Source organism: Fusarium keratoplasticum, chromosome 3, assembly GCF_025433545.1.
Source record: "Fusarium keratoplasticum isolate Fu6.1 chromosome 3, whole genome shotgun sequence".
Taxonomy (NCBI): Eukaryota; Fungi; Ascomycota; class Sordariomycetes; order Hypocreales; family Nectriaceae; genus Fusarium; species Fusarium keratoplasticum.
Window position 1 is genome coordinate 2,518,196 of NC_070531.1, and position 18,269 is coordinate 2,536,464.

Genomic DNA, 18,269 nt, shown 5'->3' on the forward strand with positions numbered 1-18,269 from the left:
AAGGGAGGATCTAGACCAGATTGTCGAATGGCGCATGATGAAAAGAGGGAGGGACCGTTGAAAGTCTGATTGTCTGTTCCCCATCCCGTGGGAGATTGACGCGCAACCGAGTCAGTCTTTGAAGCTCGAGGGGAATGACGCCCACACTGTGGTGTCTTGGCATTACCTATCCGAGACCGGTGAAGAGGAGCTCCCTGTACTGTAGCTACCCAATTCTGTCCATGTCACCTTGACCTTGCGCTTCCAGTTTCCTCTGGGGCTCTATACGAACGTTGGAGTTCAGGGGGATCATGGTTATCGAGATGTACGATATAGAGGTGGCATACAGAGAGTGAACGTCTGTATATCTGCTCCTTTCGGTACGGACCGGTGCAGCGGTACATGGAGTGCAGCTCTTGGCCAACTGGAAATCAACATGAGCGCCTGATAACGCCACCTATGGCTTTCCTTCTGAGAGAGGCAGCTGCAATGACATCGAGGCAGAGAGACACTGGACCCAATGGCGGATGGGACGTGCCGCCGTTCAACGGCCGTGCCGCCATCTCACATTGGATCGCGACTGGAAATCCCGGGATAGCGGGTAAAACGGGGTGAGGAGAACCTAAGAAAAGGTGGGCAGAGATCCTGGTGAAATCAAGCGACGACGAATAAGCTATCCAGTAACGTCGGCCGCCTTGCTGCAGCTCCCATCTCGTTAGCTTCAGCCTCGCTCTTGGACGTGGGCGTGAGCGTGGGCGTGGGTGGAACCTTTGTCATCCAGCAATTCGGTAAACTTCTTGGTGCATTGCATCCATCTCCGGGGCCTTTCTCCCGTCCGACGGCGAACTAAGGCGGAATCTCCTCTCGTCGACCTTTTGTCATCGACATTGGCCGAGCCCTTGTTTTCCCGCTGGCTGGGGCAAAGAAGAAAAGGCGAGCATGGGATAGGGATAGGGATGCAAGCAGCATTCCCTAGGTATGCAAGTTGAAGGAAGATACCGTCGACCCAAGAAAACACCAGGCATTTACTGTATATCGCCTAGCTCACAGATACATCACCACCCACGGCACCTTCAAGGCCTTTCCTTTAAAGGGCCCCTCCTTTCCCGTCCTCCCGTGGCTGGCCAAGTTCGTGTGTGACGAGGTCCACGTTGTTGTTGTCGCTGCTGCCGTCGAGGTACCTTTTACACTGCACAGCGCCCACCGAGTACCTACATCTCCTCTCTACTAACCTTACCTGACACCCACCTCCTGGTACCTGCCTTCCCTGCCCGCTGCAGTGATCAAGCATCATCTTTGCTCCATCGCTCCTGCTCCTACCTTTCATCCCTCCTCCTGTCTCTCTTTCCTCTCTCGCTCGCTCATCAACCACCTCGTATTAATCCAATCCCCGTCCAACCTAGCCTGAACAACTTCATTTGACCACTTCTTCTCCCCCTTTTCATCCATCCTGACGGCTTCGAGCTTTGACTCTTCTATACGGGCTGTTTAGTCATCTCAAAAACAGAGCCCATCTTCTTTCGCAATTGCGCGGCCACTCTCCTCCTCCTTCTCCACTTCCCTACCTACAGTATCGCCAAAACCAACCTCCGCCGCCTCCGGTCGCTTCACCATGGACTTCACCGGGCAATACAACTTCCCCGGCACTCAGCCCTACCACCAGTTTATGCCGATTCCTCCTCTGACACCATCGCATTCGCATTCTGCCGGCTCCGACGACTTTAATGCATCCCCGCCTGTCAGTTGCTCCCCTTCTCCGCGATTTCCCCCACTCCCCCAGGTGCAGCCCTGCCTTAGCGCTCCTTACCTGAGCATTACTCTATCAATCTTTGAGCCTCAAGCCCAACGTTTTGCCCGCCGTTTTCACCAACGGCATGCCTGCATCGAGTCCCTATAAATCCGACGTCCCCTGTGTTCCTCTGCTGACGCTCCTCCTTCCCCTCGTCTAGGAAAACTACGACAACCTGCCCACAAACCACAACGATCAGTTCCAGGCTTTCGACTACGCCTCCCAGGGCTTCAACGGCAACCCTCACCAGCCGCCTACTGCTTTTCCAGGGCCGCCCACTCCTCCTGGCCAGAACGTCTTTGCCGCCCAGGTCCAGTCTGTTCATCACCAGCAGCAACACGGTGCCGCCAAGATCGACTCCCCCGAAGACCAGACTGCAGTTCGTGGTGGTAGCGAGGAGGATGATAACCTGACACCGGCCCAGTCCCGCAGGAAGGCCCAGAACCGTGCTGCGTACGTCGCGTCCCTCTTGCTCTCCTTCTCAGATCGCGGCCCAGGAGTCCGCATCTGCAGTGGTACATCAGGCACTGTGGAGTGGCCTGACCATATCCTTGGCACGAGACAAATAAACCCCTGAGCTAACACTTTTTTCTCCCAGACAACGTGCTTTCCGTGAGCGAAAGGAGAAGCATGTCAAGGACCTTGAGGCTAAACTCGCGGGTCTTGAGGCGGCACAGCAACAAGCGTCTCTCGAGAACGAACGTCTGAAGCGAGACCTCCAGAAGATGTCGACTGAGAACGAGATTCTGCGTGCCACCTCGCACGTCGGCCATGGCTCCATCTCTCCGGAGCCCGCCACCGGCCCGATGCGCTTCAACCCTACCGAATTTTACTCCAACGTCCTCCAGAACCATACCAACAAATCCCCCTCACACCGCATCGTCACCGCAGATGATGGCGAACGGCTCCTTGCCGCTGGCGCGGCATGGGACTTTATCATCTCTCACGAACTCTTCAAGAAGGGTCTTGTCGATATTGGTGATGTGAGCGAGCGCCTCAAGCACTGCGCACGATGCGACGGTCAGGGACCTGTCTTTTCGGAGCGTGCCATCAAGAGCGCCATTGAGCAGAGTGTCGCCAGTGGCACGGATGACCTTCTGTAAATGGATGGCGACGAAAGAGGAGGAGTGAGCAAAATGAGGATACGCGGCGTATACGGACCTTGGATGATGTATCACGGCGAAGGAGGCTGGTCTGGTGGATTGGATACCCCGCCCGCCGGGGCTTTATGGCGTGGCGTTTTATGCTTGTGATTCTCGTTTGGTCCAGGAAGTCGACTGTTGGAACTCCTTTGGGGGTGATCAAGGACTCCGGTTGAGGACGTGCATAGCCTGATGATATACGACGAGCACAGTGGATACAAGGAGTTACTAGGGGGGATAGACGTGGATCGTACGGACGACCAGGCCGAGGGGGTTTTTGTCTTTATTTTTTTTTTGTGCGCGGGTTTATATCTAGTGATATTTGAGTGAACATAGGAAAAAAAGTGGTTCAACAGTCATGACAGTAGAATTCGAGTACAAGCACTTGATCCATATACTTCAATTGTCTACTAGAGGTACTAGTAAATGAAGTAAGGGTGAGATCGACGAGCAAATCAATGATTCTGGTGCCCAAGAAGCGATACCTTGGGCCATTTTAATCGTACACAGGGTTGTACATGTACCAACCATCCATCTCCAACAAGGAACGACCAGACAGACGACGCTGCGCCAAAAACTCCAACCAAAACAAGATGAGAATCATATCCTTATCCTCCTCGTGATGCAGTACCGTCCGTCATATAGCAAGCAACAAAGAAAGTCCCTTTTTTTCTTCATCTCCTCGTCCACCTCTTTGAATTAACGTCTTCTCACGTCTTGAATCTATGCGAGAAGCGAGTAGCAAGCAGGAACCCTCTAGGTATCCGTATCCTTTTCTATTTCCACCCGTCCGTCTGCCAAACCGCCTCATTTTATAATAACCCTCGCCCACTCTCATCAATATACCATGTCCGAGGACATGTCGGTATATCTCTTTTTGACACGTCTTATCCGTCGACTTTGATCAATCAGTCATTTGACATGATCACAGCTCGGAAGTCATGTGCCAGCAACTCATGGTCCGAGACAGTCGTCGACAAATGTCCAACCTAGACATTTAATCCTTCTTCATGCCGTTGGTCTGGACCTCGTTCTCGACGTAAGGGTGCTTGATAGTCAAGCACCAGATGTCGAGGTAGTCGCAGATGGTGACGATGACGTCAACGACAAAGCTGCCGTAAACGCCGACAGCGGTACCGAGCATCATGAACATGAAGGCCACCTGGTAGACGTTATCACCGAGGGCGCTGGGCCAGCCATATCCGAGGTAGCGCTGGAAGATGGGGCCCATTGAGTCGATGACGCCAAAGGCAATGGGCAGACCGAGGACGTTCCAGTAAGGGAAGCGCAGGTGGACGAGATGGGCGGTGATCATCTGGCCGACGCTGTAGGCGTTGACGAGACCAGCGAAGAGCGCAAAGGGGATAAGGTGGCACTCGCGGATCTTGGGCTGAAGGTAGAGATAGGCGACGATCAGAGACCAGATGCTGAAGAAGGGGACGAGGCCAAGCAGAGCACCGCGGGAACGGTCGCCGCGCGAGCGACGGGCACGGATGACGTTGAGGGAGGACTCGACCGTGTTGAAGACGAGGACAATGCCGCCCTGAACGAGGTACCACTCAGTGAAGGTCAAGTTGTAGACGAAGGACGGAATGCCAAGGGTCGAGGGCACGCCGACGGTCTGGAGCATGCTCTGTTGCCAGAAGTGGGCACCGCCGACGAGGCCAGTGAAGATGAAGACGCAGACGATAGCTAGGACGCCTTCAACGGGACCATTGACAATGCCGAGGGTGAGGGTCTTGGTATGGTAGGTCTCCCAGGTCTGGACGTAGAAGGTGAGAAGGGCTAAGGAGAGTTAGCATGATGAAAAGCAGTTGCTGATCACATCGTCTTACATGCAAACAGAGTGGCTACGGTCTGCCAGCTCTGGCCCATATTCTGAGAGGCGGCAAAGATGAGGACCTCGAGGGAAGTGTTGCAGGCATCGACTCCATGATCGAATAGTTCGCCGAGGGGTCCGGACTGTCGGGTTCGTCGTCTATGGCCTGGGTTAGTGGCTGTCACAACCCATCTATTCTCAAATCCTCATCTCGGTAGCAACTTACGCCTGAGTTCCGTCCACAGCGTCAAAGGTCTGGTACAGGAACAAGCCCAGGGCCCACGAGTAGTACACCCACGAGGGGCAGTCCTGGTCAAGTGTGGGATTGTACCAGAGCAGGGTGAGGAAGTTCGCGACAACGAAGGAGAAACCAGTGAGCGTGATGAGGTTAGGGGCCATGCTCATGGGGAAGCACTTGATGACGAAGTTTGTGTAGAAGGGCTTCAAGACATATTTGGAGAGCAGCGAGTGATCGACGCCCGAGTACTTGTACTCGCGGAGCGCGGGGAGCTCGCGTTGCCGTACGTAGACCATGGTTGGCGATAGCTTCACACACAGGTCAAGTTCGAATAATGATTACTTGTTCGAGTGTGCTTGTGCTTGCGCTTGCTTGTCGGATGCGAGGTTTCGGGTCGATCGGAGGAGCGGTCGGTCGGTCTGTCGGTAGGTCGGTCGTTATCGTGTCCTCTTTTTTTTCTCCCTCGAGCAAGTGGGTAAAGGCGGTTTCTCGTCCGATCCCGCTCTGCAGCTCTTGTATGCGCTGGCTTGCTCGCTTGATCCAGATCCACGCGCGTCGACTGAGACCGTAGAAGACAATTTCTCTTGAATCCGTGTCGCTGGAAAGTACCACCCGCGCTCGGTTTCAGCTTGCGACAAGTGTTTGAGCAAGAGTCTGCTTATTAAAAGAATACGAGAGGGTCAGAGAGGGCCTAGTTGCCGTGAGAAGGAGAACAAAGAATGGATGGCTCTCAGAAAAAAAAGATGCCAGCACGAGCAAAAGTGGATCGGCACAAACTAATAAATGAATGCCCTCCGCAATCATGCGCTCCTTCCTCCCCTTTCACACGACACCACTACCATACTGTACTTGCACCGTACCTGCCATGTCTAGAAAGGGCTCGAAAATGGGAAATTTGGCAACAGCAGCCACAACCCACACACGAGCTCACTCACTCACACCATCCTTCCCTCCCCTCCTTCTCTAACGCATTTCAATGCGAAATTAACGGACAATCGATAAGGTCCCGGCTTTTGATGGCGGGCTCTAGGTAGGGGGGCCCCTGACAAAACGTCATGGGAGGACCCACTCACACCTCGAGTCGACTTCGCTCAACCTTGATCGTTGGACTTCAGCGTCAACTCTGTACCTCTCGTCCATGTGCCATCATACATCACACATCCATGTCTGCAGCCCAGTTACACCTGGCCATGTGCTCCCCCTGCCATCCATCTCATGACCCCAACTTGAATCTACTGTACAGTATCTCTTGATCTCTTCTTGTTGCATTATCCAATCACCCTCTCCTCTATAAACTCTACTCCCCAATTTTCCCACTCATTCTCAACCAGAGGCACGCCGTGACATCAAGACAATCCAACTTTGTCACGTCCAACATGCTTCTCACACTAGCCGACCCATCACGTCCATCATCGTTTGTACATCGTGATTTAAATATTTTGCTTCATTCATGTCGGCTAATGTCTACCGTAAACTATCAGTAAACGAATCAGCCGAGTTGCATTCCCTTGACCCTCGTATCCATCCTTCAAGGCCGACATCTGGACCCAGACTTCCATGTCCACGACCACCTTCATGTCGATAGCACTAATCCCTTTCTACTCCATTTTCGTTTTTGGCAGAAGCCATCCATCCAACCTTCCTTTTCGTACTTATTCCCAGAAACTATTCCTTGATACCATCATCGACATGTGGAATAGTTCATACTCGTCCGAGCACATCCCCCTTTCCAATCATCCATCACCTTATCCCTCATCAGCCTAAACTGCCGAAAACTCCTGGGCGTACTTCTTCTGCGACTCATCCTCCTGGAACTGCTGAACCTTGACAAAGGCCATGTTGAGCAGAGGCCCAGCAAGCTCCGCCACGGAAAGGTGCTCGATCTTCTCCGTTTCCACTGATCGTTGCTCGCCACCCTTCTTAATTGGGCGACCGTCTCCCACCGCTCCAAACTTGCACTTGGGCTTGGGGAACTGAACATCCCATGCGAGTTCCTCGGCTGTGGCCCTCATGAAGTTGGCGCCGGCGTACCAGGCCCGGTCCACCATCTCGCGTCGCTTCTGGAGCTTGTTGGCCGCCCAGACATCGTCGTTGGGTGCATATCGACCGGCCGAGGTGACTGGAGTCGGGTTCCAGCAAGTAGGGTAGGGTGGTTGTTGGACAAGAAGGGTTTCAAATGGACAAGCCGGCTTGTCGTTGGCCAAACCACATGGGTTCGCATCTCGTTCCTCGTTGAGTTTCGCAAGGAAAGCCTTGGTAGATGACATGGTCTTCTGAGGAGTGACTGAGATGGGTGCGGTGCTCAGAGAAGCTGTCTGCTTGAACAGAGGAGACTTGGGCTCATGTCTCTTCTCATCGATGCCCGCCTGCTGAAGGGTCTGTCGTGTAATCATGAGGACATCGTCGTCATCCTCCTGGTCGAGATCCTGGCCAGAAGCTTGGGGCTTGAGGGCCTTGAAGGTGGACTTGAATGTCGAAGGTCGATACTGGCGCTGGCCAGGAGGGCCTGCACTCAAAGGTCGAGGAGCTCCGGGGCCGGAGGCGAGGGTTGCAGAACCGAACTTGTCAGAAATGCGGCCGCCGACTGCGGCATCGAAAGGCTTGACAGTGTCGGGCTGAATGGCACACGACTTGTCGGGGGGGTTCCAGAACCCATCGTCTTGAGGTCGGCCGTAGCCAATGGTCTCTGCCTGGGCATGTCGCAGCATGCTGGGAGAATCGAGATGGATTTGGAGCGGCTCTTGGGGACCGGTTCGTCGGTTGAGGGGGGTAGAGGGTTCCTCGCTGCGCGTAACCGCCTTGTAGCCTTCCAGGGCCGCCTTGGTTCCGCGAGAAAGCGCCTTCTGAGCCCTCTTCTGGCTCGGGTTGGGGTAGGAGGCCAGGTTCTGAAGAGACTTGACTGTCATGTTCAGCAGCGGGTCCATGCCCAGCTCGTACTCATTCTCGTCATCATCACTGGCCTCGGCGTCGCTGAGAGCGTCGTGCACGACCTCAGAGAAGAGAGATGTGAGAGACGAGGGGGTGGCCGAGGCCACAAGGCGCGGGACCTGAGCGGACATGTTGGCGCAAGTGTGCTCGGTGTCGTGAATGGGGCTGATGGCCCGGTCGAGGGTAGTCTGCATAGGGCTGTGCTCCTGGCTCGACGACGAGTGGTTGACAAACTTGACAGGCAGAGATGCCAGGGCGGACTTGGGGAACAAGGAAAGGCCAGCAGTGTGAAGGCCAGCCGACCACTTCAGCGAGCGGCCTCGACGAGCAGGCGGCTGGAGCGGCTGGGCAGTGCTGGGGTTGTATGGGGTGCCAGCAGTGGTGTAGGTGACCTTGGAAGCCGAAGTGGGCGCGGTCGAGGTAGAGTCGATGCTACCGGGAGAAGATGCGCTATCCATGATGGACTGGGTTGCAGTACAGCTTTCCGGAGACGGGAAGGGCAGCTGGTGTGCAGTGCGAACTAAGGAAGGTTCTTGTTAGATGGATACGGGCACACGCAAGGAGAGCCGGACGCCTTGAACGAGAGAAAAAATGATATGAAGATGACACTGCGATTCCAAGCCAAGGAAGGAGTGGGGGGGTAGAATGGATGGTAGCATACGATGCTCCGAAAGAGAATGCAAGGAGGGAGGGGGCTATCAAGCCTTCGTCATTGCTGGGCAAAGAGGTTTCGACCGGCGACGAGAGATTGATGTTGGGGAGAAGAGAAAGAGAGGAAAGGAATTTTGTGTCTGAGGAAGAAGAAAGAGGAGATGTGCGGTGCAAGGCGGGGAGAAGGTGGTGTCAAGGTGAATTCGGGAGAAGGAGCGATTGGGTTCTCACAGGCAGTTGCACCTTCCTTGGCACCTGCCAGAGGCTCGTATCTCGATGTTTCTCTGTCGAGGAAAGAAGATGGAGCAGCCGATGCTTTCGGAAGGCGCCCCTGAAGAGAGTGTAAGGAAGGAACAAGGGATATCGACTTACGAGAGGCAGAAGAACGATGCGTTCCAACTTGAGATGATGCGAAGTGCTGAAGTTGAAGATTATCGTGCTTCTGTGAATGTGCAAAGATGTTGAGAGGAAGGGGGAGAGAAAGTTCGTTGAGGAAGGGGACGTTATACACCCCGAGGGTCAGAGAGCAGGCGGATCGGGGCCTCGAGGTGCAGAACAAGATCTGAGGTGGAACCTGAGGAGCAAGTGAGAGGAAAGTGAGGAACTGTCCAAAAATGGAAATAATCCAAACCAGACCAGCCTCTACCTCTGTCGTTTCTGTTCCCCTCGACTCGAGCGTCCTCTTACCCGCGAGTTGAGGCCCTGACACCAATCTACAGCGGACTCGCCCCTGGACAAAATTATATCGAGAAGAACCGCCGAAGCAAGGCCAACAAGTATTAATGTTGACCTGAGTCAAAAACAGCGAAGCCAAATGGAGATCTACGATGGCATCCTTATAACTTAGCCATGTTGGCAACCGTAGAAAAAAAATGTAGAGGTGTATCGACGGTGAATCACATCCACACGTGTGTGGTGGTGATGCCATCAGCTGGCCGCCAGTTCTGAAGCACGGACAGAGGCAGTAATTGGCCAGGCTCGGGACACAAGTGCGGCAAACACATGAGTGATGATCCAACAGTAATGTCAAGAAAAGAAAGCACCTTGAAGCAATGATTCTTTGTTGATTCTCTCCATCAAACACTCTTACATACAAAGGCTCCCTGGCCATTTGGAACCTATTCACATACATCCATGGCAACCATACACCAACACATGTTCCCCCTGTCTTCCCTGTCCTTCATCATTCCCCCAACAAGCATCTTGTTTCTGCGATAGTTCATGCATACAGAGACGCTCGTGCTCGTTACCACATTTCCATTAACGGCATTTCCGCCAGGGCCAGCCTTGTCATCCATGAAGTGAATTTCCCGGGCACCGAAGATAGCCCGAGACTCCCCGTCGGTATAAGTCGAATTCAACCAAGAAAGAAAACAAGAATTTTGTGTATGCTTGAAACCCCCATATCTGTTCGAAGGATATAAGGTTAGGGGACCGAGGCGCTTAGCTTAGCCACATAAGGTGCAAATCGATGCATCCCACAAGATTGACTAGCTGGCCAAAACCCCTCATTAGTCTAAATGTTGATGAAAGGATCGTGCGAAAAGAAGGCGAGTAGGTATCCAAGAAAATGTGCCCCGGAAAGAAAAAGGGGTCTTTAAAGCTATCAAACCCAAAAACGCCTGAACGACCAAGCTGAAACAGAGGCGCAGATATAGGCAGTCAACGCGATGGCCTGAAAGCAAATGCTAAGCAAGGAGGTTCACGCTCAGCGGATTTACTAGAAGCCGCCTGGCGGATATGCACTTCCTGGCACCATTCCAGGACCCCGCCCACTTCGTGCGTTGGGCAGCTGAAAGTCCGGGTTGTCCAGGATCATATCTTGGCGTTGCTGCTGCTGGTTTACTGGTCGTCTCTGTGGTACCTGTTGGTATGGCATCGGGGGTGGTGGGTTCGGGTTCGGGTTCCAGCGGGGGTTGATGCCACGTTGAGAAATAGAGGTGAAGTTGGACCGTTCAGACTCGGCAGGACTTCGAGCGCCTGGGTTGTTGGCATGAATATCTTCGTAAATGGGCTCGATGGGAGGGGGTTGGAGGTTGTTGGAGGATGTGCCAGGAGGCGTGTTGGACGCAAAGCGAGGATCGACGTCTTCATAATAGTTACTGTTTCCGCCCGTCATGGCCTGCTGCGTAACTGGAGGTGTGTTTCTGCCAGGAAGCTCAGCCGCTGAAGGGCCTGTCACCAAAGGAGATGGGGCGCGTGGCGAACTGCGGCCGTCACCTTGATTCCATGCCGCTCGGGGAGGAGCATATTGCCTGTGTCTGAAGTCAGTATCTCCAAGCGGATCAGGGAAACATGTAGCATACTCATCGGTGCTGTACTTGCTTCCGTCGCTCATGTAGGTATCATGTCGCTGCGGGATTCGCCCCTGTTGCAGGCCAACCATTCCAGCCACATCCGCATCACTATCTCTTAACTGTCCGTTTTCTCCTTCGCGTTGAGCCGTCGGAGCTGCATCCATCTCGATTGCCTGGCCGCCTATCGTAGCAGGCTGAGTTCCTGGCAAAGGAGGGGGGGATTCGGCGCGCGGCAAAGCTGAGTCAGGAGTGTAGGCCGTGTATGAGACCGCGCTGACGCTGGGCATCGAAGGGTTCGTCGAGTTGTATCCATTGGAAAGATCCGATGGCTGGTTGTCATAAACACCATAGGCCTGGGCAGGAGATGGTCCCCGCTCGTACTGCCCGTTGTTGTATCCAGGAGGTGGCGTGCGACCTCCCCTCATGCTGCCATAGGCCCCCCTGGGCGGCGGTGCATATCCTCCTCGACCTCCCCTAGGACCATATCCGCCCCTTCCAACGGATCCATAGCCTCCACGGCCACGCATTGGGGCCCCGTAGTTGTCGTATCCACCACGTCCATAGCCTCCTCGTCCACCACGATAGCTTCCGCCACCTCCTCTTCCACGGGTACTCATGCTGGGCGAAGGTCCTCTCCGACTCGCGTACGGGTCAGGAACATCGTTAATGGGGTTTCCAAACTGATCACGCGAGGGTTGCCTCTGTGGGCTCCTGTTGAAGGCGGCAACCTCTCCCACGCTCGCGGCCTCATTGATTGGCACTGGAGATCGATTCGATGTGGTTCGGCGAGTGAGTGGGATGTTTTCTTCGCTGGTCTGGTCGTTCTTCGCCTGCTGCTCGAAACTCGCGAAAGCGGGGAGATTGTCGTGAACACCATTGCCACCACTCACCGTTGGCAAAGTCGGCTGTCTAGTAACGCCCACCTCCTCAGCCGGTTTGTTCTGAGCAGCCCTGTTGTAGTAATTTTCGCCGCTCATCTCGGCGTTCTCTGCGATGCGCCTCTGCCGGTCTTTCCTGCTTATCAGAGTGCGGCGCATCGCGCAGGTTACCAGGCCACTCATGGCTACCAAGATGGTGGCAGCGAGAACCAGATATGAGCCCCATGCCAGGTGCGGAACAAATAGGAGTACATCAATCAAGAACGCCAAAAGGCAGACCAAGAAGTCAAGGAATAGAAAGATGAACAGTATGAGTAGGAATCTCGTGGAATGAGACGGAGAATGAAGGTGAGACACAGCTGCCATGATAAACAAGATAAGTGTGATGAGTGCAGCAACTGGGTGAACGACGAGGATAGCTGAGAGCGTGTTGCGAACGCCAGAAGGCAAGTCAAAGGCTTGCGTATCGTCCCCAACTAGTTTTCCTATACCAATGTCAGCATTTTTCCAGCAATGACTGTCTTTCAGTTTGGTTGGAAACTCACCAGTGTCATATCCAATCCCAATGTTGCTGCATCCCTTGCCACTCTCGCAGTAGCCAAATACGCCGTATTTGATGCCACCGAAGTCGCTCAGCGGGATGGCCTCAATTACGGGAGTAGAAAGCACGGCGAGCAGAAGCAGCGCAAAGGCCGCAAACAGCAGGATCGACAGCGGAGTGGCTGGTCGCAACATGATGGCGATGCGCTAGGCGCTTGGTTGAAGCAAGGGAACAACAAGGAAGCGAGCGGCCGACGTCGTCAAGACGCGGGGACAGGGCAACGCGATGATTCAGTGCTGCACTATTTCGATGGTGTTGTCGGTGGCAGCTTTGGTGGACGTCATGGGTCAAGAATAATGGTCGTTGGAGAAACGGGCGTGATGGTAGCGAAAAAGAGCTTCGCGTAGCTGGTGGGTCGTCGATTTGAAGATGAATCGTCCTCTTTTCCTGCAATCGAGTCTGCTTTCCCAGTATCCTTCCTTCTATGGTGGTCTATTGTCGTCTTCCAAGGTTGGGCTCAACGATAAGGCTCGGCTAGGGTTGTAGGATGGGGCGCAGTCGCAATAGCTGAGGTGAATAGAGCTTCAAAATGTTATCGAACAGCCAGTCGTGAGTTCAGCGGCGCGTAAACAATGCGCACGCGTTCTTTCAGACGTGATGGCCTCGGTGGCCGTTAAAGATCGTCGTCGACGTCAACGTCGTTGCTCCAGAGAATGGAACGACGTTTAGGATCAAGAATGGGTTGGTAGGTACCAATGTCTGGCGAGCAGCGAGGAGGGGATATGACCTGGCTACCTGGGATTCTGAGGTGTAATCGAGTGCTCCTTCCAACTTGGCTCTGTGTGGCTTAGCTTGGCGCCGGGGGTGGTTGTGGGCGCTAGTCCAGGGATGGATGGTGGAACTTGGGAGAGTGGGTGCGTTGGCCCAGGTCCCAGGGGCACGATTTGTGCTATGTAGAGTGGCCTTGTCCGCTATCGGGACCAAGACCGTTGACGAACGCCTCTAGCTGCGAGCTGCCTATCTTTTGCGATTCATCGAGGGTCAGCTTCAACAGTAGATTGCAATACCTAACTGATTCTTGGATATAACAAGATGCTTCCTGTTGTTATGTTTTCCCTGTGCAAGAATCTCCAAGGTTCTGCACATGCATAAGCGAGACAAGCTACGAGTCTAATTTGGCTCAAGTCAATGCCCTTCCTCCCTCGTCCCCCATCCACATCCATCCATCCTACCATCCTGCGTACCATCCATCGAAAAAGGCCATCCATTCCCCGCTCAGGCACGTTATCACTCCATCCAACTGCGCAGGGCTAGTCCCTGTCCAACTGGGTCCGCCGCCCGTGGAGCGTCCCCGTTCATAGAAGCCCACCAATCGCCCGCGCCGCAACCGTCATTTCTTGTTGCCGTCGTACGAACTGCCTCTCACGCGTCTTTGTTCGTCTTTGATCTAATTTCCTCGTCTTGGGCCAGTCCAACCTGGCTCGATTCGATCGATGCCGCTATTAGCTAGCTATCGTGCTGGGACAATTTCAAGCCTCCCACAGCTGGAGGCTTTGTGGCATCTGGCCGGGTCGTTTCCTCCTCCCTCTAGCATGCCTCTGCGAATGCAGATGACAGCATCCCCTCACGGCCTTGACCTTGTCCGAGACGTCGATGGGACCAACAAGCCAGCCAATTATGGATAATCTGCGATGCTATGTGGTCCAGGTATGGATAGACTTGATTCAGAACCCTACCCACGATGTCAGGCTACCTAACGTCCAGAGTCCCATCTGGGAAATTGAGCTGTTACCTTATCGACGTCGCTTTCGCAATGACCTACGCGTCCAGGCTCGTCTCTTCCCAGGCGTGATAGAACTTCATTCTGGCGTCACCCCGGGGTCTGGTCTCCCCATCCGACACACGGTCGAGAAGCCATCAAAGTCAATTGTGCGCTCCACCGACGAATCAATGTGCAACTCTCAGAGTCCCAGGCACGCGGCTCCAATCTCCGGGAGTGACAAGTCGCGCCAAACATTCATGCTCTCTCAGACTCAGACTCTCCCACAGACGCTCGACTGGACCGGCTACGTAGTGTGAATCAACCTGTGACGGCCCGATGTTCCTGTGTGGGCCTCGTCCATCCGCCAGGATCTTCCACGCACGCATCGCGCATACGCGCATCCGCCACGCGCACAGAATCTAACACCCATCTTTAGCATCTCGATGTGCTCCGTCCCGCCCGCTGAGACGAGACAAGCTGCATAAGGCTCCACGTTTCGACACCTGTTGGCGGGCTGTAACAGATTTTTTCGAGTTTCAGATCAACCCAATACGAGCACCGCAGCGCCATCATGCTGCTTGACTGGTCCGCAGATCTCGAAATAGATGGCAGGGCGTTTATTTGGTGTCCGATCCTTGCTGTGTGGTTCTCCTTCGTCGTGAGGCTCTAAAGAGGTGGCCACCAAATATAGCCATTGTTCGAGAACAGTGCTATCCTCGAGCTTGCCCTACCCGATATGATAACTCTTCCAGCCCTTCGCTATTTTTTCGGTGATGACAATGTTCACTCTCTTAACATGGTTCAATTGCATGTTGTTCATTCAGCGGTGTTGCTATACACGGCATTTGTGCCACGCAGTTGAGACGTGACACGGAAGTAACATGAAAAGGTCCCGGAAAACTACAAGACTACCCAGCCAGCATCAAGGCGACACTGTCTCAAGACTCCCGTAAATAGTAAGCATTTTATATGGTAATCTCTTTGGTTGACCATCCACACCATCTTTGGGCCGTAGCCCAGACGGTGCTGTAGGGTAGCTAGGGTACAGCTACTGTACCAGCACGTATGGATGACATGACGTTGATAACGGTGCCTGGTGATTGCTATGCTGGAAAGAAATCAGTCGGGGAATAAGCTTAAATAATCGGGTGGGAGAAGTTACCCTTGCTCTGTGGAATTGTAGATTACGGTAGAATCACGTCGGCGATTGGTTTAACTGGCATGGGAGCTTATGATAGAGCATCATCACCAAATGAATTACAGGCATGGAGGTAGATAACCCCCATATTTACAAAGCAGTTGAGGGCTTAGATTGATGTCTTCTGATGCCGATGGGTTCAGTGAAGCCCCGGGAAGAACCCATGACAGGCGGCTACATCTTGGTGGCGGTTGAGAGACACGGGGACCGTGGCTTGGAGTACAGATCACTCACTGCCTATTTAAGTACGTTTCTCTTTCTTGACGAGAAACGGAACACGCCGAACCCTCCTTCAAACGGGTTACAGCTGTCGCAAAACTACCTAGTCTACATATAACCAAGATAAAGACATTTTACACAAAGGCGCGGGCTGAAGTTGTTCCGTGCAGCTCACGATAACCTCCGAGACAAGCAAACTGGATCGGTATCTCCGGCCCCGCGGATATCAGGTCGCGTGCCCCAGCCAATTCTCCGAAGCTCGCCGGCGATAAGCTTCCTGCCCCGGTCTTTTTTTTCGATCACGGACGTCATTCCTCCGGACATTGCGCAAAGTCCATCATCCCGCTTCTTCCTCTCTTTGTTTGTTTCTCTACATTCTACACCACACAATTGTCTCTGCGATTAATTGTCTCTTCCCGTTCCCAGTACGACTGCTCGTTACACCTCATGCTGCGTCGCCTTTAGCCAGATACAACCCCTCAATCGCCAGCATGTTGCGTTCCAGCATGCTTGGCTCCTCGGCGCGAGCCGCCCTGCGTCCCCGGCCCACCGTCACCGGTCCGTACCGAAGATTACAATCCGGAGGCCCGTTCCAGGCTATGCGACCACCGTCGCCGGCCGAGCTCGGTGCCCCAAAGAAGGCAAAAGAATACCGAAGGGGACGGCGGTGGGCTCGGCGACTCTTGATCATATCCGCCGTTGGAGGCGTCATATACATTGGGGACAGCCAGATCTACGCATCCGGGTTCGGACGATCAATGCGCACCTTTGGGACAGGACTCCTTGTCGCCCTCGACTACAAGCTCAACTTTCGCCCTCAGCCGCTCACCGGGGGCACGGTGCAGGACCTACACAACCGCAATGCGGAGCGGTTGTTCAACCTGCTTCGCGCCAATGGAGGTCTATACCTTAAGATTGGGCAGGCCATTGCCATGCAGAGCGCCGTTCTACCCCCGGAGTTTCAAAAGATGTTTGGCCGCATGTTTGACGATGCGCCGCAGGACGACTGGAAGGACATCGAGAAGGTGATACGCGAGGACTTTGGCAAGAGTGTCGAGGAGGTCTTTGGTGTTAGCTTCACGGGTAAGGAGGGTATGGGTTTGATGGAGCGCAAGGCCCGGGCGAGTGCGAGTGTTGCTCAGGTCCATTGGGCAAAGCTCGCCGATGGACGAGAGGTGGCTGTCAAGATCCAAAAACGAGAGATTGCCAAGCAGATCTCGTGGGATCTGTGGGCATTCAAGTAAGTCACCGCCCTGCACCGCAGCCTTGTATGTTTTCTGACACAGACAGGACCGTGACCTGGATCTACTCCAAGTGGTTTGACCTGCCACTGTACACACTGGTGCCTTTCATCACCGAACGACTCGAGCTGGAGACCGATTTCGTCAACGAGGCCAAGAACTCTGCGAAGATGCGCGAATTGGTGAATGCAGAGAGCCGCCTCAAGGGGCGAGTCTATATCCCAACAGTGTACCCCGAGTTCACGACAAAGCGAGTTCTCGTAACAGAATGGATCGAGGGTGTGAGGCTCTGGGATAAGAAGTCCATGACGTCGAGATGGCTCGGAGGCTACGGCAGGGGTTCGCCGGGCGCCGGAAGCCCCTTGCCCGAGGTCGATATGGCCGCCGCCCGCCGGGAGCTCCGGACACGGCCATACAGGGAGAATCTCAAGCCGGAGCGCCAGGAGTGGCGGGGCCGCCGAGGCCGAGGCGGACTGGGTCTCTCCACGCGAGAAGTCATGACGACCATGGTAGATCTCTTCTCCGCGCAGATCTTTAAGTGGGGAGTCGTCCACTGCGACCCGCACCCGGGAAACATCTTTATCAGACGGCTCCCCAACGGCCGGGCTGAGCTGGTTCTCATCGACCACGGCCTGTACGTGTACATGTCTCAAAAGTTCCGACACGAGTATGGCACCTTCTGGAAGGCGCTCATGACGTTCGACAACAAGACGATTGGACAAGTGACGGAGGAATGGGGTATCAAGGCGGCAGATTTGTTTGCAAGTGCGACTCTGATGCGGCCGTACGAGGGTGGTGACATGCGAACGCACAAGGGGATCATGAAGGAGCTGGAGGGCAAGACGCCGGGTGAGCGACACTATGCGATGCAGCAGCGGATGAAGCAGGGCATCCGCGAGATCTTGACAGACGAGGAGAAGTGGCCAAAGGAGCTCATCTTCATCGGCCGCAACATGCGTATCGTCCAGGGCAACAACCAGTACCTGGGCTCGCCTGTCAACCGCATCAAGATGATGGGTGAGTGGGCGAGTCGCAGTCTCTTTGAGGATCCTCGACTGCCACTGGGTCAGCGCCTCCAAAACCGCTGGCGACACGTCATCTTCAAGGTGGTCATGACCATGTCGGATGTGGCCTTTTATATCTTCAAGGTGCGGCAATGGCTGGGTCTCGGAGGCGGCATGGAGGACGAGATGGAGAAGCGCATGAAGGATGTTGCTCAGGACTTTGGCATCGAGCTCCAGCATGAAGTGTTTGAGGGCTGATTGCCTTGTTGATCATTGCCCCGTCGGAGGGAGGGATTTCCCGCTGTATGATTATGATAGATACTCCCTGTCATCTGTATGAAAAGTCTTGGCGTACGTTAGATAGATGGCGAGTTTGGGGGCATTATTCCGCTTTGGCGGAGGCGTCAGGAGAATCGGGATAGAGAGCGTACCCGCAGGTGTTTGCTACAAGCGCCCTGGCATCCATCTCAAAACGAAAATAGAAACCACTCTTCAGTTCAAACCCGAGGGCATGGCTGGCTCCCGTGTTGAGCGCTCAACTTTGAGGCGGGGTTTCAGGAAAGCAGATTTATGCCGTGCCACG

At 54.3% G+C, this 18,269-nt stretch overlaps 5 protein-coding genes across 5 annotated transcripts; 2 read left to right on the top strand and 3 right to left on the bottom strand.

Moving 5' to 3' along the window:
* Positions 1 to 1,591: 1,591 nt before the first annotated feature.
* On the top strand, positions 1,592 to 2,871 carry NCS57_00413100 (BZIP domain-containing protein; the record flags this gene model as incomplete). The annotated part of the gene is made up of 3 exons (XM_053054102.1): positions 1,592 to 1,717; positions 1,929 to 2,221; positions 2,367 to 2,871. The coding sequence occupies 3 exons, from the start codon at positions 1,592 to 1,594 to the stop codon at positions 2,869 to 2,871; spliced, it is 924 nt and encodes a 307-aa protein (XP_052916262.1).
* A 1,036-nt stretch (positions 2,872 to 3,907) lies between these two features.
* NCS57_00413200 (uncharacterized protein) lies at positions 3,908 to 5,263 on the bottom strand (the record flags this gene model as incomplete). Its single annotated transcript, XM_053054103.1, has 3 exons — positions 3,908 to 4,695; positions 4,746 to 4,888; positions 4,956 to 5,263. 3 exons carry the CDS (start codon positions 5,261 to 5,263, stop codon positions 3,908 to 3,910), a joined length of 1,239 nt encoding a protein of 412 aa, XP_052916263.1.
* A 1,464-nt stretch (positions 5,264 to 6,727) lies between these two features.
* On the bottom strand, positions 6,728 to 8,353 carry NCS57_00413300 (uncharacterized protein; the record flags this gene model as incomplete). The annotated part of the gene is made up of 1 exon (XM_053054104.1): positions 6,728 to 8,353. The coding sequence occupies one exon, from the start codon at positions 8,351 to 8,353 to the stop codon at positions 6,728 to 6,730; it is 1,626 nt and encodes a 541-aa protein (XP_052916264.1).
* Positions 8,354 to 10,266: 1,913 nt separating this feature from the next.
* NCS57_00413400 (uncharacterized protein) lies at positions 10,267 to 12,456 on the bottom strand (the record flags this gene model as incomplete). Its single annotated transcript, XM_053054105.1, has 3 exons — positions 10,267 to 10,801; positions 10,853 to 12,206; positions 12,267 to 12,456. 3 exons carry the CDS (start codon positions 12,454 to 12,456, stop codon positions 10,267 to 10,269), a joined length of 2,079 nt encoding a protein of 692 aa, XP_052916265.1.
* Positions 12,457 to 15,932: 3,476 nt separating this feature from the next.
* NCS57_00413500 (ABC1 domain-containing protein) lies at positions 15,933 to 17,944 on the top strand (the record flags this gene model as incomplete). The annotated part of the gene is made up of 2 exons (XM_053054106.1): positions 15,933 to 16,681; positions 16,732 to 17,944. 2 exons carry the CDS (start codon positions 15,933 to 15,935, stop codon positions 17,942 to 17,944), a joined length of 1,962 nt encoding a protein of 653 aa, XP_052916266.1.
* Positions 17,945 to 18,269: the final 325 nt, after the last annotated feature.